Here is a 27,221-nt window from a genome sequence, read left to right on the forward strand (position 1 = left end):
AGCTCCCCTATCGGCCCTATTCTGTGCGTGACAGGGGGGAGCTCTTCAACCCCCTGATCGGCCCTGCTCTGTGTGTGACAGGGTACGGAGCCCCAACCCCCCTGATGGGCCCTGCTCTGTGAGTGACAGGGGGCAGCGCCCCAACCGCCTGATCGGCCCTGCTCTGTGCGTGACAGGGGGTGACGCCGCAACCTCCCCATCGACCCTGCCTTGAGTGTGACAGAGAGCGGTGCCCCAACCCCCCAATCGGCCCTACCCTGAGCGTGACTGAGGGTGGCATCGCAACCTCCCAATCCGCCCTGCTCTGTGCATGATGGGGCGGCGCCCCAACTCCCCAATCGGCCCTGCTCTGAGCCTGACCAGGGGCTGCACCTAGGGATTGGGCCTGCCCTCTGCCACCCGGGAGCAGGCCTAAGCCAGCAGGTCATTTTCTCGTGAGGGGTCCCAGACTGCGAGAGGGCACAGGCCGGACTGGGGGACCCCCCCCTCCCCCCACCCCAGTGCACAAATTTTTGTGCACTGGGCCTCTAGTAATTATTATAATTAATGATTATTACAATAATTATAATTTTTCTCTCCACAAGATGCTAAGCTCCTTTGAGGGCAAGAACTGTGTTTTCTCATCTTTGTAACACTAACACTAACTGTAGCATTTGAAACATAAGTATAATAAAGTTGAATTTTAAAAAAACAGCCCTAGCTGGTTTTCTCAGTGGTTAGAGCATTGGCCCACGGACTGAAGGGTTGTGGGTTCAATTCTGGTCAAGGGCACGTACCTTGTACTTCAGTTGCAGGCTCAATCTCTGGTCCTGGTTGGGGCACATCTGGGAGACAACCAATTGACGCGTCTCTCTCACATCGATGTTTCTCTCTCTCTGTCTCTCCCCCTCCCTTCCTCTCTCTAAAAAATCAATGGAAAAAATATCCTTTGGTAAGGATTAACAACAACAAATACAAACAAACAAGCAAAAAAAAAAAATCCACAACCAAATAAAAAAATGCACTAAATATTCCTTGAGGACCTGAGACCAAAATTTGTTTCAAAGCCCATGTGACTCCTTTTGATTAGCTCTATCATACAATATTTCTCAAGAGGTACCAGCATTTGAGTGGGATGATTCTATGCTATTCACCACTATTCTGAATCCTGTAGAACATTTTGCATTTAAGCATTCCTGGACCTGACCTCACTAAATATTAGTGACTAGAGGCCCAGTGCACGAAGTCATGCACAGGTGGGGTCCGGCCAGCCCACCCCAATGAGAGCTGATCAGGCCGGCCAGTGGGGGGAAGGGGCCGCGGGAAGTTGGCCGGCTGGCCCCGCCTCTGATCGGGGAGGAAGGGCACCGATCAGGGTAGGGCTGGGGGGGGGGGGAGGGGCTGCGGGCGATTGGGGGGTGTCAATCAGGGCCCTGATCGGGCCAATTCGCCTCCCCAGTGCATGTTCTGGTCTCTTGGCTTTTATATATATATAGAGATGGTTGCTAGTCATTGTGACAAACCCAAATTTCCAAATGCCCCTCCTCCAGGAAAGGGGACAATACTTCCTCCCAGTTGAGAATCACTGCTTTAGAGAAAAGAGTTAATATACCGTCAAATGTCTATTCAGCTTGAATATTGTCATTCTATCAGCATTTGACAATGTCATCCCATTGAATCTTCAGAGATTTCCAAGTATAACAGAGTATACGCAAACCTTTAAAAACAAAACCAAAAAGAAAAAAGTAAAGCATATAGGGATACCTCTTAGCCACATCGCTGGGCTTCTCCCCTGCTTTGTTGGTAATATTACTGTCTGCTCCCATTTTAATTATCCACTGCAAACATTCTATGTGGCCTTGTCCAGCAGCTGTAAAAACAAACAGAAAATACACAAAAAGTTGTTACTAGTAGCAACTTTCCAAACTTTGAACATCATTAGAGAGTACTTTCATAAATACTGATACTTGCTATAACCAATAAATTGGGCAGATGTAATTTTCTCCATTTCATTTATTCATTCATCGGACAAACATGTAATCAAATATATACTGTACTCATCACCTATACAGAGAACTTTACATTCAGATATAAAAGTTGAGGTTCAAAGAAGTTATTTCTTTAACATCACACAGCTAGTAAGTAATGGATTTGAAACTATAATCTAGTTTTTTCTAATCTTATTGAGTGTCTGTCTGCTGCTATTGATAGCTCCTGACCAATCTTATATCACAGAACTTATTCCTCTGACCCTCACAACTCAAAATTTATAGATCCCCAATTACCTAAACTATTTACACCTTTTTCTAAATCTTGTCCTTAAGACACATGCACTTGATATTAATTTTCACCTCCACAACACTGCTTATGTGTCTTCTCACCTAGTGCCCATCACTCAACTCTATGCTTATCTGACTTCTACCCATCCTTCTAAGTCCATCTCAAGACTCAGGGAAACTGGGGCAGGGGGACTTAATAAACTTAAAAGAGCTGAATTTAGGTCTACTAAACAATGAGACTGAAGGACAGAACAGAATTTAGCAAGTGGCTGACACATACAGACCTGCAACAAATGTCTATAGATTTGATGAGTGAATGAAGAAAAATAAATAAATGAAATCTAAGCTCTGCTCTTACCAACTATGTAACCTCAGTCAAAAAACCTGGTTCCTCTGGACCTCAATTTCTCATCTTTTACACAGATAATTTCATATTTATAAAGCAGCAGTGATTTACACTGCTGGCTTATAAAATTACAATAAGGATTGAACATGACAGTTTTGCACCCTGTTAAATGTTATATAAACATAAGGTGTTATTTATGAATTCCCATGAATATTTCCTCAATAATTTAACCCTCAGCAACTTCTGTTCAATTTCTACTCCTGAATTCCACTGCATGTATTTTAACCACCAAAAACTTTTTGCCATATATTACATCCTGACTTATACAAATCTCTAGTTGTTCATGGTATAAGTATATAGCTCCTTAACAGTAAAGTCTGGATCTCACGCGATTTCCATGGTGTGGGCACATGACTGGTACTGAATATATATGTACCTCTGTAAAATAAATCAGAGCATGAACTTTTGGTATGGCTTGGTGTCTTAAAAAGTTAATCTACCTCCAATACTTGGAACAGAGAGGAAAGGACACAAAGCCAGATCCAATGACAAAGCAAACCCCATCACTATAGCCCTATGGCCCAGCTTATAAAAGGTCTACTAGTATAAGCACTCCTGTCCTACCTTTCCCGAAATGACTCAGGTCCATCTTCCAAACTCAGAATTGGCCCCTGAGGAGCCTGGGGCTTCTCTTTTCTCCTACAGCAAATCCGAAATAGCTAACAAAGAATACTACAGGATTTCCCATACCTATAGACATAACCCTACTTTAAACAAAAACAGCAACATCTTTTCTCTGTAAGAGTTACAAACCATATTTATGAATCCTGAACAACGGTGAGCTTTATAAAACAGAGTTTAACCCAACATTTCCATTTTATTACACAGTTAATATTACGGGGGGGGGGGGGGGCGCTAAGTAATTTGTCTACAATGAAATACAATAAAAGAATTTTTATCTAAGATCCTTATTATATATTGATTAGAAAATATTTATTAATTGGACCAATGTTTTATATGAGAACAAGAAAAATTATGCAGTGGCTAGAAATTTTTAAAAAATTATTTGAAGCCCTGACCGGTTTGGCTCAGTGGATGGAGCGTCGGCCTGCGGACTGAGGGGTCCTGGGTTCGATTCCGGCCAAGGGCATGTACCTTGGTTGCGGGCACATCCCCAGTGGGAGGTGTGCAAGAGGCAGCTGATCGATGTTTCTCTCTCCTTGATGTTTCTGGCTCTCTATCCCTCTCTCTTCCTCTCTGTGAAAAATCAATAAAATATATTTTTTTAAAAATGATTTGAAATAATTAAGGCTTAAAAGTAAACGAAAGAGAAGTCATAATAGATTTAAAAATCATTAAATGACTGATACGGCAGCTTATTAACTGAATCAAAATTAAAATGAAAGAAAAGGAAGCAGATAGACTGACAACATGTTAATTAAATTATAAGGAAACTTTTATTTACCCAAGTTGGGTATGATTTAGCATACAGATACTCCACAGAAAATAAGATAATGTACACAAAAATGTCCCTTCCCCCTGCTGCAGCCACTTACCACCCCTCCACCACACCATCTGATCCACCCCTGGCCCCAGGAGTTCTTACGGACAAACTGACCAAAGAAGGGGTGAAGGGCAAACCCTTTTGGTTCCTCTTCACTTTCACCCTCTCACCTTCTCACAATAGCTGTAACCCAAACACTCTATTGTTGTACATCAATTTCTTTAGAACCTTCTTCCAGTTCCCTCATTTCCATCTCAGTTCAACTGGTAAAGAACTGACTGACAGGCTGAAAACCATCTGGCAAGTAAAACTTACTTTAATGTATCATCCCTCCAAAGGTGCTTTATAAATACTGTGAGTGAGCCTCTCTTTTGCTTCTCATAAATGACACCCCACATACACACTAGGAATATAAACTGGTTATACCTAGGTTATAAAATGGGGGCTTTACTCCAGGGCAGCACATTTTTTAAAAACCACAATCTTTTATGCACATTTTAAGTATCCACTCCATTCATAAATCCCATAGTGAAAAGCTTTAATGCCTAGACAGCTAGTAGAGATGGATGGAGTGAGATTCTCCAAACTACAGAATAGCATTTACCAAAGTGGGACCCCTCTATGTATAAGAGAAACCCCTATCACTTCCCCTTCTTTCTGCCCCAAATACCCTTTCTCTTATAAAACTACTAGAAGCCAAGTGCACGAATTCGTGCACCAGTGGGGTCCCTCAGCCTGGCCTGCGGGATCGGGCCAAAACAGGCTCTCCAACATCCCTTGAGGAGTCCTGGATTGTGAGAGGGTACAAGCCAGGCTGAGGGACTCCACCGGTGCACAATCGGGGCCAGGGAGGGATGCAGGAGGTTGGCCAGCAAGGGAGGGACCACAAGAGGGCTCCAGAGCATGTTCAGCCAATCTCGCTCAGTCCCAATTGGCCAGACCCCAGCAGTAAGCTAACCTACCGGTTGGAGTGTCTGCCCCCTGGTGGTCAGTGCATGTCATAGCAAGCAGTTGAGCACCCTTTACATATCATTAGCATATTATGCTTTGATGGGTTGAATGGCCAACCGGGTAGACCAGACACTTAGCATATTATAGGATTGGTACACATGGTGCTTAAGATTCTTAAGATACATTATAAATTAAATAAAGTTTAATGATTAAGCGAAGAACCTAAACAACAGTAACATTATTTCATCATTTATGAAATAAATAACAACCAGAAGTTATTTATGAAATAAAATCCTATTCAAACACAGGACTATATTAACAAGACTACTGTCTTTTTATGGTTGTTGTTAATCCTCACCTGAGGATATTTTCCCATTGCTTTTTAGAGAGAATGGAAGGGAGGGGGGAAGGGAGAGAGAGTGAGAAACATGGATGTGAGAGAGACACATGGATTGGTTGCTTCCCTCATGGTCCCTGACCACAGCCAGGTTCAAGCCTGCAACCAAGGTACATGCACTTGACTGGAATCGAATCTGGGACCCTTCAGTCTGCAGGCTGATGCTCTATCCACTGAGCCAAATCAGCTAGAGCAACATTACTCTTTTTACTCTAAGACTTTTACAAGAATACCAGCCATCACATTATAAAAAAAAGTATAATATCACTAATGAAGCAAAATAGAAATTTCAGGTGCTAGAGGTTAAAGATTTGGCTTTTTATTTTATAAATAAAAGGGATATTGGCAATAATAAATCCTAGAGATATACTCCCTGCACTGAGTTGACAATCTGACAAGGTCTGATTAAAAAAACAACAACAAAACATGGATCAATCTTTTAGAATTCCACATAGAAGGAAGGAGAGTGCAGAGAAAAATTGCACATATCTAAAAAACGTGTTCATATCATGTTAATTGATATTTCTATAGAAGTAAAAACATTTTTTGCAGAGTATTAGAATAAAGAAAATTCTCCTAGAGGTTGCTCGTTTGATTCCCCATCACATACCCGGTTTCAGGCTCAATCCCCAGTGGGGGCCGTGCAGGAGGTTGATCAATGTTTCTCTCTCTCATCAATGTTTCTCTCTCTCTCTCTCTCTCTCTTCCTTTCTCTTTAAAATCAATAAAAACATTTTTAAAAGATAGATATGGTTTTAGCATGAACAGGCCATTTTCAGTCCAAAGAAAATGTTACTCCTAAGAAACTTCTCTAACCGTGAATTTCACATCTTAACTACATGACAAAATCAAAAGAGAACTTCTATTGGAATTACCCTCAAATGTGAAAATGTGTAAATATCTGACATCATAAAAGGAGTATCACACTTGAATTAAAAATTAAGCACTCTGATCCTGGCCGGGTAGCTCAGTTGGTTAGAGCATTATCCTGATACACCAAGGTTGTATCCCTGGTAAGGGCACATATAAGAATCAACTGGCCCTAACCGGTTTGGCTCGGTGGATAGAGCATCGGACTGCGGATTGAAGAATCAACTGATGAATGCATAAACAAGTGAAACAACAAACTGATGTTTCCTTTCTCTCTTTCTCAAATCAATTAAAACATTTTTAATTAAAATAAAATAAAATAAAAATTAAGCACTCTGCCATGCATTTTCACGTGTTTCTGATGGGTAAGTATTTTAAAAGGTAAATAATTCAATAGCAATTGTGTCAGAATTGAAAATTAAACAAGAATCATAACTCGCCCTAACCAGTTTGGCTCAGTGGATAGAGCGTCAGCCTGTGGACTCAAGGGTCCCAGGTTTGATTCCGGTCAAGGGCATGTACCTTGGTTGCGGGCACATCCCCAGTAGGGAGTGTGCAGGAGGCAGCTATCGATGTTTCTCTCTCACCGATGTTTCTGACTCTCTATCCCTCTCCCTTCCTCTCTGTGAAAAATCAATAAAATATATTTTTTAAAAAAACAACAAAGAATCATAACTCACCTTTATGCATAGGAGTTGATCCATTATTATCACGTTCATTAATATTGATTACTCCATCTTCTATTAATTTCTTAAGCATTTCCAAATCACCCTTAAAGGCAGCCACATGACCTGGAAATGCTAAACCTATGAATAAAAAATTCAGCATTTCAGTAAACACATGAGCTCATTCTTTTTTCCTGCCTTAAGCGGGTGCACATTTTAGATTTCAATATTAACTAAAGTATGAAAATGTTATATTGGAATTAGTTCTGTTAACAATAAAGTAATAAAAAGAGAACCACAAAATAAGATTATTATTAACTGTGTAGCCTTTCCACCCCTCAGGACCTCAAACATGCTAGTAGTAGTATTATACCAGAACTATTCTTAGTCATAGTCCCTTTTACCCATGGCTCTGCTCACAAAAAACACAAAGAGATGGTCATTTTTGACCCTTTGCATAAAGACATACTTGGCTCAAGTTCTACATTAGTATAAACCACTCTTTCCCTCTGTTTGCAAGGAAGTGAAGAAAGTAAACTGTAAGTAAATGAAGTACAGGTATGTATATACACATATACAAATATATATGTATATATATGTATATATATATGTATATATGTACACACACACATAGATGTGTGAATGTACCTGGTCTACTAGTGCCTAGAATACCTATATATATAAAAGCCTAAGTGATGGTTATAACTGAATGACCAGAACAACTGGAACGACCGGCCAATAGCTATGATGCGCACTAACCCAGACCTTGCTGCTGGGGCCCTGACAGTCCCAAATCTGGTTCGCCCACACCCCGGACCCAGACAGGAGGGAGAAGGGAGCCCAATTCCTCACGGAATCGGCCAATGGTTAGCTTGCTGCTGGCGCCCTGACAGACCCGCACCCTGTACCCAGACAGGAGGGAGGAGGGAGCCCAATTCCTTGAGGAATCAGCCATTGGTTAGCTTGCTGCTGGGGCCAACCTCTTGCGGTCCCTCCCCCCAGCAGGCCAGCCCCCTCCCTTCCGATCAGCCCCGATCACAGGTTAGGCCAAAGGACCCCACCCATGCATGAATTCATGCACTGGGCCTCTAGTAGTAAATACTTAATTTTTTTTTTAAATAACAACTACATATATTGAGTCCTTACTGAATGCCGGGAACAGTTGTAAGCATTTTCAAGGACTGCCTCATTTAAGCCTCTTAGCAACTCTGAGATATAGCTATTCTCATTTTTACATATGGAAAAGAAACAACTTAGAATAGCCAAAGAGTATGTTAAAAAGAACAAAGTTTGAAACTTACAGTCTCATTATAAAGCAACAGTAATCAAGACAGGGAGTACTGGCAAATAAACAGATATATTAGTACGATAGATAGAATGCAGAGGCCAGAAACACACCTATACATATACACATGGCTGATTTTTTATAAAGCTGCTTTCCAAAAAATATGGAGCTAGGACAAGTGGCTATATTTTTTAAATTAAAATCAACACTTTATTTCATTCAATACATCAAATTTAACTTGATGTAGAGATCAAAGATAGAAATTAAAAAGCTAAAACTGTAAAATTTCTAGAAAACATAGGAGAATATCTTGCTGACCTTGGGGAAGGCAAATATTTCATAGATAGGACACAAAAAACACATAAACTGTAAAATATTGATAAGTTGTACTTTATCAAAATTTAAAACTTTTGCTCTTTGAAAGACACTATTAAAAACATGCAAGCTTCAGAGTGGGAGACAATATTTGCAATACATATATCTGACAAAACATAATGAACTGTCAAATTTTCAATAATTAGTAGATAATCAATCCAAGAAAATGGGCAAAAGAATTAAATGCACACTTCATAAAAGAACATATATGAATGCCCATATAAAAAGATGCTCAATATCATTAATTATCAGGAAAATGTAGATTAAAATCACAATAATATAACACTTCACATCCATTAGAAAGGCTAAAATGAAACATGACCATATCAAATGTTGGGAATTCCATGGAGCAAATAGAATTTTCATGCGTATCTGGTGGGGATGTAAAGTGATATAACTACTTTGGAAAACAATTAGACAACTTTTTAATGTTAAACATACACCTACCATATACTCCACTCCTATGTATTTAACAAGAAAAATGCAAACATATGTCTATGTAAATGTTCAGAGCAGATCTCTATTATTAATGACTAGAGGCCCGGTGCACAAAATTCGTGCACGGGGGAGGGGGAGGTCCCTCAGCCCAGCCTACACCCTCTCCAATCTGGGACCCCTCGAGGGATGTCCGACTGCCCACTTAGGCCCGATTCCAGTGGGATCGGGCCTAAACGGGCAGTCAGACATCCCTCTCACAATCCAGGACTGCTGGTTCCCAACCACTCGCCTGCCTGCCTGCCTGATTGCCCCTAACTGCTTCTGCCTGCCAGCATGATCACCCCCTAACCACTCCCCTGCCAGCCTGATCGACGCCCAACTGCTCCCCTGCCAGCCCGATCACCCCTAACTGCCCCCCTGCCGGCCTGATCGCCCCAACTGCCCTCCCTTTCAGGCCTGGTCCCTCCCAACTGCCCTCCCCTGCTGGCCTGATCACCCACAACTGCCCTCCCCTGCAGGCCATCTTGTGGTGGCCATCTTTGACCACATGGGGTGGCCATCTTGTGTGTTGGAGTGATGGTCAATTTGCATATTACTCTTTTATTAGATAGGATAGCCCAAACTGAAAACAATCCAAATACTCATCAGCAGGTGAATTGATAAAATGTATACATTCATACAATACTATTTTATCTCTGAATACTATTCAGAGATAAAAAGGAATGAACTACTAATATATATAAACACAGATGAAATTCAAAATTATTCATTAAAAAATCAAACTAATCTATATCAGCAATTTTCAACTGATGTGCTGCAAGAATTTTTAGAACATGCAATACCTGACTATTTAGTCAGGGGCATTGATCTCTTTGCCCTTAGACTGTCAAATAAAAAAAAAATGACAACAACCAACACAATAATAGCTGTCCAGTGTGAATGAATCAAAATTATACCTATATTCTTTGTCAGATGTTTCTCTCTCACATCAATATTTTTTTCTCTTCTTCCCTCCCTCCATCTCTCTCTCTCTCTCCCCCCTTCTCCTTTCCTATCTCTAAAATCAATAAGCAGCCGGCCAGAGTGGCTCAGTTGGTTGAGCATGGTGCTGTGCACTGAAGGGCTGCTGGTTCAATTCCCAGTCAGGACATGTTCAGAAAGCAACCCATCCGCTTCTTGCATCAATGTTTCTCTCTCTCAGCATGTCCTCCAGTGAGGATTTAAAAAACAAAACTAGGATACATCTATCAACCTAATCTAAAAAATATGTCATAGAAGTTAAGTCATAAAAGGATACATAGCCTTGTATGCCATTTTAATAAAGTTTTAAAAGAAGTTTCAAAGATTGCTAGTTGTCTACTAAAATCCATTCCCTTCATTAGTAAGCGAGCTGCAGCTGAGATGAGGCTTCTCATCTAGGTGGCGAAATCTCCAGGCTCCTAGTTAATACTAGTATATGGCCATGTAACTAAACTCTTGCCAATGGAAAGTTAGCAAAAGTGATGAGTTCAAATTAGACTTTGAAAAATCTCTATTTCTAGGCATATATTCTTTTTCCCTCCCCATCTCCAGCTGGATGAGCAATAACTATTTTATTCTTAAATCCAATGGTATGAAGATTGCTCATTATATTAATCTCTGTACATTTCTGCCTAAAATATTTCTCAATAAAGAAAAGAAACTGTATAAATATATGGACAATGGTACATAACATATTTTAATGTTTAACTTACAACTTCTTTCTTTTCCTATTCAATTTATTCTACATATTAAATGCTAAAACATTTCAGGTTTATTACTTACTTTCCTGATCTTTTGGATCATTTCTTTCATACTCAGCCCCCTGGATAAACTGTAAAATGTTCTGCTTATAGAACCTCTGGGCCAGGTCCAGCACATTTTCTCCATTGTCATTGAAGGCTTTTAAAGCTTGTGTTACATTGTTCATTCTATTGAGTAGAAATTTAAAACAGTGAAGGTGGCCTTCCATGGCTGCTAAGTGAACTATAGGTGAGAGAGAAAAAAGAATTTCATTTTTAAATTGACAATAAAAATAATCATAAAAAAATAAATGATACATTGTCTCTAATCCTCACAGGGACATACTCTGAGCAAAGAGAATAGATCTTTTTCCAGCCTACATGTCCTTACTCAGCCTTCTAGTCAAGCCATGTGTGTGGAGAGGCCAGAGGAGGCTCACCAAAGAGCAGGCCCCAGAATGTTTTCTTGGAAAGTGAAATCCCAGTTATGCAGCTTATCATTACATGAGAAAATGCTTGCTATGTAAGATAGATAAATAATAGACAAAATTCTTAAGTATTTTGCAAAAAAAGGGGAAGAAATAAGCCAAAATAGTCACTATGAAAATATGAATGATGTTATTTTTATCACTATGTATTTTGTCAATTTTCCATAAACATTATATATCTATAATAATAAAAGGGTAATATGACCGGAGGTCTTCCAGATGTCATTCCAGACATCCTTCCTGATGAAGCCAGGGCTGGAGGGAAGCCAGTCCAGGTTCCGGTGCCTGCAGGTGGCCCAAGGGAAGCCAGCCCGGGTCCCGGGTGTCAGCAGGTGGCAGGAGGAGGGAAGCAGCCCGGGTCCTGGGTGCCGGAGGGAAGCCGGTGCTGGCAGCCAGGGGAAGGAAGGCCTACTCTTGCACGAATTTTCATGCATCAGGCCTCTAGTCTACACTAATAAAAGACAAAGATGCTAATTGACCATACCTTCGCTACGCCCACCAGCCAATTAGAGTGACTATATGCAAATTAACCCAACCAAGATGGCAGTTAATTTGCATATACTGGCTGGGAGCGAAGACTGAAGACAACGTAGAACAGGGGTCCTCAAACTATGGCCCGCGGGCCACATGCAAATACAAATATTGTATTTGTTCCCGTTTTGTTTTTTTTATTTCAAAATAAGATATGTGCAGTGTGCATAGGAATTTGTTCATAGTTTTTTTTTAAACTATAGTCTGGCCCTCTAACGGTCTGAGGGACAGTGAACTGACCCCCTGTTTAAAAAGTTTGAGGACCCCTGACGTAGAAGGAAGCCAAGCGCTGCAGAAGGGAGCAAAGTAGAGGCGGTGGAGACAGGAATGGAGCCAAGGCGGCAAAAGCGGGAGGTGGGAGCAGAGCCGGGGCATAGCGGGTGGCAGGGGCATGGGGGGTGGCGGCGGGCAGCGGGCAGCGGCGGGAGGCGGGAGGCGGCGTCGGGAGGTGGAGGGAGGCGGCAGGCGGCGAGAGGCGGAGGCGGCAGGAGGCGGCAGGAGGCGGGAGGTGGCGGGAGGCTTCAGGAGGCGACTGGCAGCGGCAAGGATGCGGGAGGCAGGAGGGAGCCGAGGCAGCAGAGGCGGGAGTGAAGCCCTATTCTTGCAGGAATCTTCCTGCAATGGGCCTCTAGTATATATATAAAAGGCTAATATGCTAAGTGTCCGACCATCTGATCAGTCGCTATGACAAGCACTGACCACCAGGGGACAGATGCTCAATGCAGGAGCTGCTGTGATGCACACTGGCCATTTACAGAGAAACAGCATTGTGGACCTGGCGCCCACAAAGTAACACTCGTCTTCCCCCAAGTGGGACACTGGCCCTGCCACCACTCCAGAGCAACAGCCCAACAAAATGCAGGCGATGCTGCCAAGATCCCATGGCGCAAAATGCGGCCCACAGCCCAGCCCAGCCCAGCCAGGAAACGATCGCTGTGTGCGCTGAGTAATGACGCCACGTAGCAACGCCCAGCTTCCTCTCCCTAGCAACTAGCCTCCTTACAGTTTCTTCAGCCCAGGAACACGACTTGCTTTATAACCAGGTGCAAACATTTCACACTTTAGCCAAGTGTCTGTGAAGTGTTTCCTCATGCCTCATCTCATTTGATCCTCACAGATGTCCTGGAGTAGGTAGATAGGAGACTCAGTGGAAACCTATTTTCTTTTCATTAGCCGGAAAACAGAGATTAAGAAAGCTTAGAAACTTGACCCGACTGAAATCAAGAAATGGTGGACCTTGAAAATGACTTCAGGTTTTCTCACTGCGCAGAATATAGTCAAACACTGCTGCAGTTAAATATTTTACCCTTTGTTCTCCCTGCATGATCTACAATAATAATCTGCTTCATGTTGATATTTATTGCTGTGTTGCTGACAATTACCTGAAAGAGAAGTTGGGGTGCTTCACTGGGCTGGAAAAAGTTTAGCTAAATCAGAAAGCAGGTTTAATTAAGCAACTTTATATATATATATATATATATATATATATATATATATATATATATAATCACACTGGCACCAATTGTGCACGTGTTTTGATCTGTCATTGTCAATCATGAATTTGGTTGACACTTCTATTATAGAGAAAAGGCAAATAACGATATTAAAATATTTAGTCTAATTAATTTCCTTTCAATGTGCACAAATTCATGCACTGGGCCACTAGTTTTTATTATAAACAAGGTTGGGCCCCGACCGGTTTGGCTCAGTGGATAGAGCGTCAGCCTGCGGACTGAAGGGTCCCAGGTTCGATTCCAGTCAAGGGCATGTACCTTGGTTGTGGGCACATCCCCAGTAGGCAGGAGGCAGCTGATCGATGTTTCTCTCTCATTGATATTTCTAACTCTCTATCCCTCTCCCTTCCTCTCTGTAAAAAATCAATAAAATATTTTTTTAAAAAAGAAGGTTGGATCAAAATTACAAACTAAGGACACACACTACATCATAATTTCTACTCTAATTCCTTGAAAAATAATAGACAAAATATATCTTAAAGCCATAAACGACTAGAAAAACAAACAAGAACACCATGAACAGACAAGAAATGTTAAGGAAAGGGAAGGTGGGGTTGGATGAGTGGGTGGGAAGATATTAACCAAAGAACTTACATGCATAGATGCATAACTCATGGACACAGAAGATAAGGAAAGACTTTTTAAACAAAATTCAGAAAGTGGTAACCATAAAGCAAGAAGTTATTAAAATTAAAACTTCTATGAATCAAAAGACATCTTAAAAGACTGAAAAGGTAAGCCACAGAATGGAAAAGATATTTAAAAACCCATGTAAGTGACAAAGAGATTCTATTAGAATAGTGATTTTTAACCTTTTTCATCTCATGGCACACATAAACTAATTATTAAGTTCTGAAGCACACCAAAAAATAGGTATAATTTTGATACATTCACATCAAACGGCTATTGTTGTGCTGGCTGTTGTTATTTTTTTTATTTGACAAACTAAGGGGAAAAGAGGTCAGTGCCCCTAACGAGTCAGCTATTGCATGTTTTAAAAATTCTTGAGGCACACCAGTGTGCCACAGCACACCAATTGAAAATCACTGATCTAGAATATATAATGAATGCCTACAATTCAATTTTTAAAAAGACAACTAACCTAATTTTTAAAAAAGGCAAAAGATTTGACGTGGTACTTCACAAAAGAAAATAACCAAATGACCAGTGAGTATTTGAAATGATGTTCTACAACTGCAGTTATCAAAGAAAATGCAAATTAAAACCACAAGATATTACTATACATCCAAAAGAATGACTAAAAGTAAAAACAAACAAATCAAGTGTCAATGAGAAAGTGGAGCAACTTCAAGTCTTAAACAGTGCTCGTGGGTATATAAATTAATACAACCACTTTGGAAAATCAAAAGAAGCCATCTGTATGTCTTCTTTGGAATGCCAATATATTAATTTATTCCATAGAGTTCAGAAAAAGAAAGTTACTAATTTTATGTTAGAGATCAAGGTAGTGATTAAAAGAGGATATGGAGACTATTCTATTTTTTTTATCTGGCTAGTGCTTACAGAGAAGTGTTCTTTTGTAAAAATTCAATGAGCTGTGCATTTAAATTGGGCACTTCTCTGTATTCATGTTATACTTTAATTAAAATGTTTTTACTTATATTTTTATTATAGTTTCAGGTGATCAATTTAGTGATTCAGCATTTATATACCTTATGATGTGATCACCATGATAAGTCTAGTAACCATATGTCATTTGTACAAAATTATTACAATATTATTGACTAAATTCCCTATGCTGTGCATTACACCCTTGTGACTTATTTATTTTATAACTAGAAGTTTGTACCTCTTTTTCTTCATTTAAATTTTTTATTGTTTAAAGTATTACATGCCTCCTTTTTCCCCTATTGACCTCTCCCCAGCCACTCCCACCCCCCAGCACATGCCCTCACCCTCCTACTGTCTGTGTCCGTTGGTTATCCTTATTATGCATGCATACATGTCCTTTGGTTGATCTCTTACCACCACCACCACCCCTCTTCCACTCCCCTGCCTTCCCTCTGAGGTTTCACAGTATGTTCAATGCTTCTGTGCCTCTGGATCTATTTTTGTTCACTATATTCCACAAATGAGTGAGATCATGTGATATTTATCTTTCTCTGACTTATTTCACTTAGCATAATGCTCTCCATCTCCATCCATGCTGTTTCGAATGGTAGGAGTTCCTTCTTTTTTACAGCAGCGCAATATTCCATTGTGCAGATGTACCACTGTTTTTTTAATCTACTCACTTGCTGATGGGCCCTAAGGCTGTTTCCAAAGCTTACCTATTATAAATTGTGCTGCTATGAACATAGGGGTACATATACCCTTTCTGATTAGTGTTTCTGATTTATTGGGATATATTCCTAGAAATGGGATTACTGGGTCAGATGGGAGTTCCATTTTTAATTTTTTCAGGAAACGCCATACTGTTTTCCACAGTGGCCGCACCAGTCTGCATTCCCACCAGAAGTGCAAGAGGGTTCCTTTTTCTCCGCATCCTCAACAGCACTTGTCATTTGTTGATTTGTTGATGAAAGCCATTCTGACAGGTGTGAGTTGGTACCTACTTCATTGTTGTTTTAATTTCCATCTCTCAAATGATTAGTGACTTTGAGCATGTTTTCATATGTCTGTTGGCCTTCTGTATGTCCACTTTCAAAAAGTGTCTAGTTAGGTCCTTTGCCCATTTTTTGATTGGATCATTTCTCTTCCTTTTGTTAAGTTGTATGAGTTCCCTGTAAATGTTGGAGATTAAAACCTTATCGTATATAACATTGGCAAATATGTTCTCCCATGTAGTAGGCTCTCTTATTGTTTTGTTGATGTTTTCTTTTGCTGTGCAGAAGCTTTTTATTTTGATATAGTCCCATTTGTTTATTTTCTCCTTGGTATCCATTATCCTAGGAACTGTATCGGTAAAGATATTGCTAAGACATGTGTCTGATATTTTACTGCCTATGGATTCTTCTAAGGTTTTTATGGTTTCCCGTCATATGTTTAAGTCCTTTATCCATTTTGAGTTTATTTTTGTGTATGGTGTAACTTGGTCTAGTTTAATTTTTTTTGCATGTCTCTGTCCAATTTTCCCAACACTATTTATTGAAGAGACTGTATTGACTCCATTGTATGCTCATGCTTCCTTTGTCGAATATTAATTGAGCACAGTGGCTTCAGTAGATTTCTGGGTTCTCTGTTCTGTTCCATTGGTCTATATATCTGTTCTTGTGCCAATACCAGGCAGTTTTGAGAACTGTGGCTTTGTATTATAGCTTGTTATCTGTTATTGTGATCCCTCCAACTTTGTTTTTCTTTCTCAGGATTGCTATGGCTATTCGGGGTCTTTTTTTATTCCATATAAATTTTTGGAGAGTTTGTTCTAGGTCTGTGAAATATGCCATTGGTATTTTAATGGGGATTGCATTGAATCTATAGGTTGCTTTGGGTAGTATGGACATTTTAATGATGTTGATTCTACCAATCCATGAACATGGTATGTTCTTCCATTTGTTTATGTCTTCCTCTATCTCTTTTTTCAATGTCCTGTAGTTTTCCAAGTACAGGGCTTTTACCTCCTTAGTTAAGCTTATTCCTAGGTATCTTAATTTTTTGTTAATGGTAAATGGGATTGTCTTTTTAGTTTCTCTTTATGTAGGTTCATTATTGGTGTATAAAAAAGCCACAGATTTCTGGGTGTTAATTTTGTATCCTGCCACATTGCTAAATTCATTTATTAAGTTTAGTAGTTTTTTGATGGAGTCTTTAGAGAAGTTTGTACCTCTTATTCTCTCCTTCATCTTGTTTACCAATCTCCCCAGCCCCACCCCTCTGGCAAAATCAGTTTGGTCTTTGTATCTATTAGTCTATTTCTGTTTTGTTTTATTTGTCTGCTTGGTGTTTTGTTTTGTTTTTAGACTCCACATGTAAGTAAAATCATATGGTATTTATCTTTCTCTGACTTATCTCAATTAGCATCATACCCTCTAGGTACATTCATATTGCTGCAAATAGCAATATTTCATTCTTTTTAATGGCTGAATAATATTCCATTGTATATATGTACCACCACTTTTTTATGCACTTGTCTATTGATGGGCACTTGGGTTGCTTCCATATCTTGGCTATTGTAAATAATACTGCAATGAGCATATGGATGCATGTATCTTCAAGTCAGTGTTTTTATTTTCTATGGTAAATACCAGAAGTGGAATTGCAGGGTCATAAGGCAGTTTCATTTTCAATTTTTTTATGAACCTCCCTCCTGTTTTACATAGTGGTGCACCAATTTACAGTTCCACCAACCATGCATGAGGGTTTGCTTTTCTCCACAACAACACTTGTTATTGGTTGACTTTTCGATAATAGCCATTCTGACAGGTGTGATATATTTTATTTCCCTGATGATTAAGGATGTTGAGCATCTTTTCATAGGTCTGTTGGCCATCTGTAAGTCTTCTTTGCAGAAATGTCTATTGCAGTCCTCTGCTCATTTTTTAATTGGATTTTTTAGGCTTTTTTGATGTTGAGTTATATGAATTTGTTAAGTATTTTGGTTATTAACACCTTATCAAATATATCATTTGTAAATATCTTTTCCCATTCAGTAGGCTGTCTTTTTATTTTGTTGATGGTTTTCTTTGCTATGCAAAGCTTTTTAGTTTCATGTATTCCCATTTGCTTATTTTTGCTTTTGGTGTCCTTGCTGAAGGAGACATATCCAAAAAAATATCTCTAAGATCAATGTCAAAGAGTTTACTGCTTATGTTTTCTACTAGGTATTAGGTCTTATATTTAAGACTTTAATCAACTAATAACAAACTATTAGAAAGAGAAATTAAGAAAACAATCCCGCCGAAACCGGTTTGGCTCAGTGGATAGAGCGTTGGCCTGCGGACTGAAGGGTCCCAGGTTCGATTCCGGTCAAGGGCATGTACCTTGGTTGCGGGCACATCTCCAGTGGGGGGTGTGCAGGAGGCAGCTGATCGATGTTTCTCTCTCATCGATGTTTCTAACTCTCTATCTCTCTCCCTTCCTCTCTGTAAAAAATCAATAAAATATATTTTTTAAAAAAAAGAAAAGAAAACAATCCCATTTACAATTGCATCAAATAGAATAAAATACCTAGGAATAAATTTAATTAGGAAGGTAAAAGACCTATATTCTGAAAACTGTAAGACTTTGATGAAGAAAACTGAAGACAACACAAATAAATACCATAGGATGGGGATTGGAAAGATTAATATTAAATTATCTATATTACCCGAAGTAATCTATAAATTCAATGCAATCCCTATCAAAATACCAATGACATTTTTCACAGATCTACAACAAATAATCCTAAAATTTGTATGAAACCACAAAAGACCTCGAATAACCCAAGCAATTTGAGAAAGAACAACAAAGTTGGAGGTATCACACTCCTTGATATCAAACTATACTACAAAGCCATAGAAATCAAAACAGTATAGTACTAGCACAAAAAAGACATAAAGATCAACAGAACAGAACAGACAAATAAACCCACACTTATGTGGTCAATTAATCTATGACAAAGAAGCCAAGAATATACAAGGGGAAAAGGACAATCTCTTCAATAAATGTTGGGAAAACTGGACATATACATGCAAAAAATGAAACTGGATGCTTTGTTACACCATATACACAAATTTATTTCTAAAACTTTATTCAAAAATTATTTTAAAAAAGAATGAGAGTAAAATAATAATTTACAGATACACAAAAACTGAAATTTTTATACAACAGACCTTCACTAAATGAACATTAAAGGGTGTACTTCAGCCCAATCAGTGTGGATCAGTAGTTGAGTGTCGACCTATGAACAAGGAGGTCATGGTTCAATACCTGGTCTGCCCAGGTTGTGGGCTTGATCACTAGTAGGAGGTGTGCAGGAGGCAACCGAGCAATAAATCTATCTCATCATGGATGTTTCTACCTCTCTCTCCCTTTCCTTTCTCTCTCTTAAATCAATAAAAACTTTTTTTTTTAAAGAAAGAAGCGCCGAAACCGGTTTGGCTCAGTGGATAGAGCGTCGGCCTGCGGACTGAAAGGTCCCAGGTTCGATTCCGGTCAAGGGCATGTACCTGGGTTGCGGGCACATCCCTAGTGGGAGATGTGCAGGAGGCAGCTGATTGATGTTTCTCTCTCATCGATGTTTCTAACTCTCTATCTCTCTCCCTTCCTCTCTGTAAAAAATCAATAAAATATATATTTAAAAAAAAAATAAACACTATTCCTAAAATATTTAAAAAAAAAATAAAGAAAGAAAGAAGCAAAATTATTACAGATAGCAGAGTAAAGGAGTGGAGGTGAGGCCAGGGAGGTAGATAGGTAAGAGCCAAATAATGAAGACCCAGCATGCCCAGGTAAGGAATCAGAGCTCCACAGAGAACTAGGGTATTTTAAGAAGCAAAGAGATTGAATCAAACCTGTTCATATAATTCTGCATAGACTTCCAATTCATTTGTTTGCTAAAAATTCCTTTAAGACATAATTCAAGTATCATTTTAGTAACCCTCACTCCAATCTCACTGTAACCTACCCCTTTTATGAATTTCTATAGCAGCTCTTAGAAGACAGTGTTTAGAGTATAGGTCTCAACTGGCCAGTTGATTGCAGGCTGGACAAGTGCAGTTAGCAAATTAACTCATATACACTAGTGTCCACTGTTTATACTTTTTAAAAAGCAGTCTGTGGGGACCCTGGTCGGGTAGCTCAGTTGGTTAGAGCATTGTCCCAATATGCCAAGGTTGTGGGTTCAACCTCAGGTCAGGGTACATAAAGAAGCAACCAATGACTGCATAAATAAGTGGAACAACAAATCGATGTTTCTCTCTCTCCCTTCCTCTCTCTAAAAATCAATAAACACATTAAAAAAAATAAAGTAGTCTGTGGGAAAGAGATGTATAAAGCTAAAAAAATAATAACTCTAGACAGTAGACGAAGGAAACAACTAGCTAGAAGAGAAAATCCAAGTTTAATTTTGCCAATTTCTGTTTTGCTGATATCGTTCCAGAAAAAGAAAATGGTCACATGATAGGCACACAATATAGGAGTAATATAAGATTTTTAAAAATGTTCATGTTAACATACTTACTACTTATATTTTGTGAGGGACTATTAGCATGATGACAGTTTAAATTTCTTAAAACATGATCAATATTTTAAAAGCTTACATTAATGAAAATCCAAAATATTTGCTTTTGTGGATACCTGGGAGGTTTCCATTGTAGTCCACATCTTCTATGCCACATCCCCATTTAACTAGAAGTTGCAAACAGCCAAGTCGTCCATGAAAAGATGCATAATGTACAGGTTTCCATTCTCTCGCATCAGTTATGCTGGGATCCTAGAGGTAACATTCACAAGGACTAAGTTTCTTTCCATTTTGTAGGGGAAACACTAGTGTAGCAGTTTAACTCAGCAATTAAGAACTGGATGTTGTTCTTAAAACTATAAGGCAAACACTAAATATAAAAGAATAATGTACTGAAACCACTGATTTGAACACACAAGCTAATAACATACTAATGAAATTTTATAAAATAGTCAGGCAACCAATCAATGTATCTCTCTCATATTAATGTTTCTCTCTCTGTCTCTCCTCCACCCTTCCATTCTCTCTAAAAATCAATAGGAAAAAAATATATCCTCGGATGAGGATTAACAAAAGCAAACAACAAACAAAAAAAGAGTTAATGAAGGGAGGGCAGGGGCTTGTCAAGGGTGGGGGGGGGGGGAAAAAGGACATTTATGTAATACCCTTTGTAATACTTTTAGCGAAAAAAAAAAAAAAGAGTTAATGAAAAAATACTAAGATTTTTTACTTTTTCTCTATAGAAACACCAATTCTTACAATAATGACTACAATATAGGTAGTTATTTTCTTATCAGAAGTTATTTTTTACAACCATTGCGTAATATTAAAAACAAATGTAATAAATGAAATTTCTGGAGATATAAATCACTAATGGCCCAGTGCACAAATTCGTGTACATTGAAAGGAAATTAATTAGAATATTTTAATATCACTATTCGCCCTTTCTCTATAATAGAACTATCAACCAAATTCACAATTGACAATGACAGATCAAAACACACGCGTGCGACTGGCACCAGAGAGAGCTTTATATGTAGTGCGCATGCGCAAGTCAACTTAGCCATATATATATATGTATGTATATATACACACACACACACACGCACACACACACACATATATAATAAAATTGCTTAATTAGACCTGCTTCTGATTTAGCTAAACTTTTTCCAGCCCAGTGAAGCACCCCAACTTCTCTTTCAGGTAATTGTCAGCAACACAGCAGTAAATATCAAACTGAAGCAGATTATTATTGTAGATCATGCAGGGAGAACAAAGGGTAAAATATTTAACTGCAGCAGTGTTTAACTATATTCTACGCAGTGAGAAAACCTGAAGTCCTTTTCCAAGTTCCACCATTTCTTACTTTTTTTCAGTCGGGTCAAGTTTCTAAGCTTTCTAAATCTCCATTTTCTGACTAAGGAAAAGAAAATAGGGCATGAGTGGAAGGTGGGGAGTTAATGGGAGATAAGGACACATATGTAATACCTTAATCAATAAAGAACAAAAAATAGGATTCCACCGAGTCTGCTATCTACCTACTCCAGGACTTCTGTGAAGATCAAATGAGATAAGGCATGGGAAAATGCTTCACAGACATTTGGTTGAAGTGTAAAATGTTTCCACCTGCTATAAAGCAAGTCATATTCCTGGGCTGAAGAAATTGAAGGAGGCCAGTCGCTAGGGAGAGGAAGCCGAGTGTTGCTATGTGACGTTGTTACCCAGACAGACACTTAGCATATTAGCCTTTTATATATATAGATTATAATAATAAAAAGGCTAAGTGACTGACTGTCCGTTTGTCCAACCAGCCAACTGACCGGCTGGTACATATGACGCACACTGGCAATTTAAAAGTAAATATTGACTCGCGCATGCGCAATATTTGTCCCCGTCTGACATTGGCCTCCCATTTAAATTAATTTGAAGACAGTTTCCCATAATGCCAGCACTTGCGATGACCATTAATAAATCACAAGGACAAACTCTAGACAGAGTAGGAATATTCCTACCTGAACCCATTTTCAGACATGGTCAGTTATACGTTGCTTTCTCTCGAGTTCGAAGAGTATGTGACATTAGAGTTGTAAATACTTCATCACAAGGGAAATTAGTCAAGCACTCTGAAAGTGTTTTTACTCTTAATGTGGTATATAGGGAGATACTAGAATAAGTTTAATCAATTTATCAGTCATTGTTTGTATCAATATTGTTTTTATATCATGTTTTTGTTGTTTTATCATGTCTTTGTTGTTTTTATATCATGTTATTGTTATTAATCAATTTATTAATGTACTTATTAATGTATTTTCATATACATTTTACTAATTTTCTTTCATCTCTGACACTTCTATTATAGAGAAATGGCAAATAGCGATATTAAAATATGTGTTCTAATTAACTTCCTTTCAATGTGCACGAATCTGTGCACCAGGCCACTAGTATGAAATAAGAGTTATACACAGAAATTCAGAAAGACTTACAATCATTGGTTAACATATGTTTAGAAGCTTCAGAATCTTCCCAGTTAAACTCTGAGCTGATATGAAGAACCCCATAGCCTCTGAAATAGTTTACACTACTAACTGGGTGTTTTGGGGTTTTTTGAAGATTTATCTAAATTATTACTCCTATGCTTAAAGATGGAAAAGCTAAAGAGAGAGATCAAATTACTTCCCTAAAGTCATAAAGGATATTTTAAAAGTCAGGAAGAGATAACTGGGCTACCAAATGCTATTTCACTTATATGGTTATACATTCTCACATACTAGCAGGAATCCCTCACCACTCCACTCCGGAGCATTATTTGTAAAGTGAAAGAATGTCCATGTGTCGCAGCAAGATGTAAAGGAGTGCAACCACGATCATCTTTAGTTGCCAAATTTGCTCCATTGATTATAAGAGCCTAAAAATAGAGAAATAAGAATGAGTTTATGTTAAATCATAAATGTAGTTGCAGATTATTTAAAGGCAAGCAATTTATTAACCTAGTCAGTGGTTGGCAAACTCATTAGTCAACAGAGCCAAATATCAACAGTACTTCTTCAAAATAGACTCGCCCAGGCCGAAAACCGACTTCTGCACATGGGCCACGAAGTTTCAATCGCACCGTACGCGTGCCCGCACGTGGTATTTTGTGGAAGAGCCACATCAAGGGGCCAAAGAGCCGCATGTGGCTCGCGAGCCGCAGTTTGCCGACCACGGACCTAGGTTATTGCTATGTTCTTACATATGTGCCACAGGCAAAGTGTGAGAAGTTCTTAGCTAATCCAAAGAAAATGTTTGGGATCCTTTTTAACACTGCCCAGGAGATATTTATAATACCTGATTTCACAATCTGATTTGAGCATGGACATACAATTTATAAAGCACACTTTTCATGAGCACTGATTCATAACCACTAAGTTAAATACTTCAATGTTAAGCTAGTAAAACTGAAATTTAAACTTCCACTTTTTCAAAACAGAATCTTTTATTAACTTGGTTTTGATAGAATAAAAGGATTTCATTATTAAAGTAACTAGTTCTAAGCTCCAAATCAAAGTTCTAACTACATCTGAGAAGATTCTATCTGAATTACAATTGGCCCAATTTCTGTATATGGGTTACATCAGATACAAGTACATCTCCCTATATAATATACAGAGTAATTGCTTTAAAAAATTATTAGTGTCCTAGCTGGTTTGGCTCAGTGGATAGAGCATCAGGGCTGCGGACTGATGGGTCCCGGGTTCAATTCCAGTCAAGGGCATATGCCTGGGTTTTGGACTCAATCCCCAGTAGGAGGCATGTAGGAAGCAGCCCATCAATGATTATCTCTCATCATTGATGTTTCTATCTCTTCCTCACCCTTCCTCTCTGAAATCAATAAAAATGTATTTTTAAAAAAAAGAGTTTTAGGTAGAAGAACCATCATGATCTTGTCTGATTCACATTAACAAACTAGTTAATAATCATCACAAACCATTTATTGAGTGCTTACTATGTTTTAAAAGTCACTACAAAGAATATAAAGACTTATTAACATAGGGAATTAGGGCTGTGGAGAGACAAAGATAATCAACTATACAAAGCTATCCTTGATAAGCAAGCACTAAACAGTATAGTACATAAAAGGCATCACACCTGCTCTGAGAAGGGAGAGGTCACCTTGAGGAAGAGAAGGACAGTCAAGGCAGAGGGAATGTCTATTGCTCAGAAGAAAAGTATCAAGTAAAGCTTAAATGGAACCTGATGACTCCTAAAGTTACCATTTTCACTTCCTACTTCGCAAATTAATATCTCAACTCCAAATCCACCTGCAAAATGAGTGTCACCTCCACCATTGCAGAGAAATACAGCCAGCCTCACTCTACAGTGAGCTCTTAAGTTCAGTGGCATTACTTAAGCTTTATTCCCCTTAGTTTTATCCTGTAACTGATACTCTGCCTAATTCTTAAACTTCTTCCCTCACTTGCACAGCCCTAATGGATCCTGGCTCTACCTCTCAGACTTCCTCCTCCAAATTCCTTACTCTTTTCTCTGCTTCCTCCCATGCCTACTAGTAACATTCTTCAACTCTTGAGAATACTCTATTTTTCTTCTCTATAGTTCATTACTCCTCAAATCTTTGTCTCCAGCCTCCTTTAAATTGCCTGAACCTTCTGCACTTGAATGTCCTACAGGCACCTTAAACTTGAAATGTGCCAAATTAAACTCAACCTCTTTCCTCTCAAATCTCTCAACCTTCCAGATATCCCTATCTATAGTTTCATAATTAGCTATAATTCTGACTCAAAACTTTAACTTCTCACTATACTCTGTCAATGACTGCTTTGGAAGATGTCTTGAATCATTTTCTTTCCCACTGCCACCACCTAATTTCACCCTCGATAGTTAGTGAGTACACCAAAAATCTTTGTCTTCTTGCCTCCAAACTCTCTCTTCATCCTAGATAATCCTGAATACATTTCACAAGAATAATTTCCTGCCCTGTCCGGTTTGGCTCAGTGGATAGAGCATTGGCCTGCGGACTGAAGGGTCCCAGGTTCGATTCCAGTCAAGGGCATGTACCTTGGTTGCGGGCACATCCTCAGGGGGGAGGTGTGCAGGAGGCAGCTGATCGATATTTCTCTCTCATCGATGTTTCTAACTCTCTATCCCTCTCCCTTCCTCTCTGTAAAAAATCAATAAAATATATTTTTTTTAAAAAAGAATAATTTCCTGAAATAGTGCTTTCATTACATCATTCCATGTGCATTTGTACATATGAGTATATATATATGTGAATGTATACATATATATGTAGTATGTGCATAAAACCTCTTTCCTATATAAATGAAAGTTAAATCTCTATTCTACTTCCCATTTTACAAACTAGCTTATCCAAACTTCGTAACAGTCCACAGAACAAACCATCTACACTCAGTCAAACTTATGTTATAGTATATCCCCTGAACACATCTCATTTTTCCAATTCAGGGACTTCACATAGAATTACAGCATAGAGATTAAGAGGACAAAGTATAGGTTCAAATCCTTGCTTTGTCGCTTATTTAGCAAGGTACTTTACTTTCTGAATCTGTTTCCTAATCTATAAAAAGTGGAACTCATAAGAGTATTGTATTAAATGAGACTGATTTGACACATTAAAAATGTTCAATAAATGATCATCATCATTTTTATTTGCTCCTGACATATTCCCTACCAATAATGCTTCTTTACTACTTACCTCTTTAAAATCAACCCATTCCTTTAGGCTTAGCTGAAATTGTATTTCCTCCACTTATACTTTCTCTAACTCCAGCTAAGTTCTATAATTCTTCTCATCTGTACTTTTTATTAAAACCTTAATCATAAAATGTGCTTTGTATTGCTTTGTAATGTACTGAGCAGAGCTCCAGTCATTCCAAACAGAATCTCAGGTTTCTTATAGGCAAGGAGTGTTTGCTTATATGATTTTGTATTTCTCCAAATTCCAGTCTATTGTACACTGATTAAATCCAGAGTAGCTGTCACATATTAATGTGCTATTCTAGCTAGGAAACACATTAAATAAGGAATTTTAGGCATGGAAAGCTATAAAGGAGATAATCTGTGCATGAATGTGACATCCCTTAAAACAATCTAGACAGATAATCAACTACTTTGAAGATAAAAGGGCCTCTTCTCATATATCATTTGCTTAAGTGGATAGTTGATACCAAAATATCTAAGACATGGAATCCAATAAGTTCTTATTTAGAAGTAAATCTATAGGATCAAATCATTAGAATAAAAGCAACAGCTTAACAAACTATGCTAAAGTAAACTTATTGAATTTTTAAAAAGTAAACAAAATTATTACCTGCATACAAGCATCCTGACCCCTGATTGCAGCTATGTGAGCTGCTGTCCAGCCTCTCATAGTTGCTTGTGTAATATCAGCTCCATGCCAGAGGAGCCAATGAAGGCACTAAGTTAAGAAAATAACCATGTTAATAAGTGATAAGATAGATGTTTTAAACATTTTTGTATCTTTTAAATTTAGTCTGTCATCCAGAAATACTACAGCCTGAGAAACATCATTAAGTGAATGAGGGAGCCAGGTGTAAGCACAAGCACAATGACAGGACACCAACATCAGGCCTTACTGTTGGGTAAACAATAGCAGTAGGGACTGTGACAAACTGGAGATGGCATTCCTTGTCAATAAGGTGCAGATGACACTCAATTCCAGCCAGTTGTTGCTGTGACTA

General features: G+C 38.6%; 1 protein-coding gene across 2 annotated transcripts in view; it reads right to left on the reverse strand.

Annotated features, from left to right (window-relative positions):
• ANKRD42 (ankyrin repeat domain 42) overlaps window positions 1-27,221 on the reverse strand; it is a 62,704-nt gene that overhangs the window by 26,684 nt on the left and 8,799 nt on the right. For both annotated transcript variants that reach the window (XM_023762187.1, XM_023762188.1), the window contains exons 3-8: window positions 26,831-26,938; window positions 23,291-23,410; window positions 20,619-20,754; window positions 10,893-11,093; window positions 7,007-7,132; window positions 1,744-1,849 (exon numbers count right to left, since the gene is read on the reverse strand). In XM_023762187.1, the coding sequence (XP_023617955.1) occupies window positions 1,744-1,849; window positions 7,007-7,132; window positions 10,893-11,093; window positions 20,619-20,754; window positions 23,291-23,410; window positions 26,831-26,938 (797 nt within the window). The remainder of the gene's footprint in view (window positions 1-1,743; window positions 1,850-7,006; window positions 7,133-10,892; window positions 11,094-20,618; window positions 20,755-23,290; window positions 23,411-26,830; window positions 26,939-27,221) is intronic.

Source organism: Myotis lucifugus, unplaced genomic scaffold, assembly GCF_000147115.1.
Source record: "Myotis lucifugus unplaced genomic scaffold, Myoluc2.0 scaffold_236, whole genome shotgun sequence".
In the NCBI taxonomy this organism is placed as follows: domain Eukaryota; kingdom Metazoa; phylum Chordata; class Mammalia; order Chiroptera; family Vespertilionidae; genus Myotis; species Myotis lucifugus.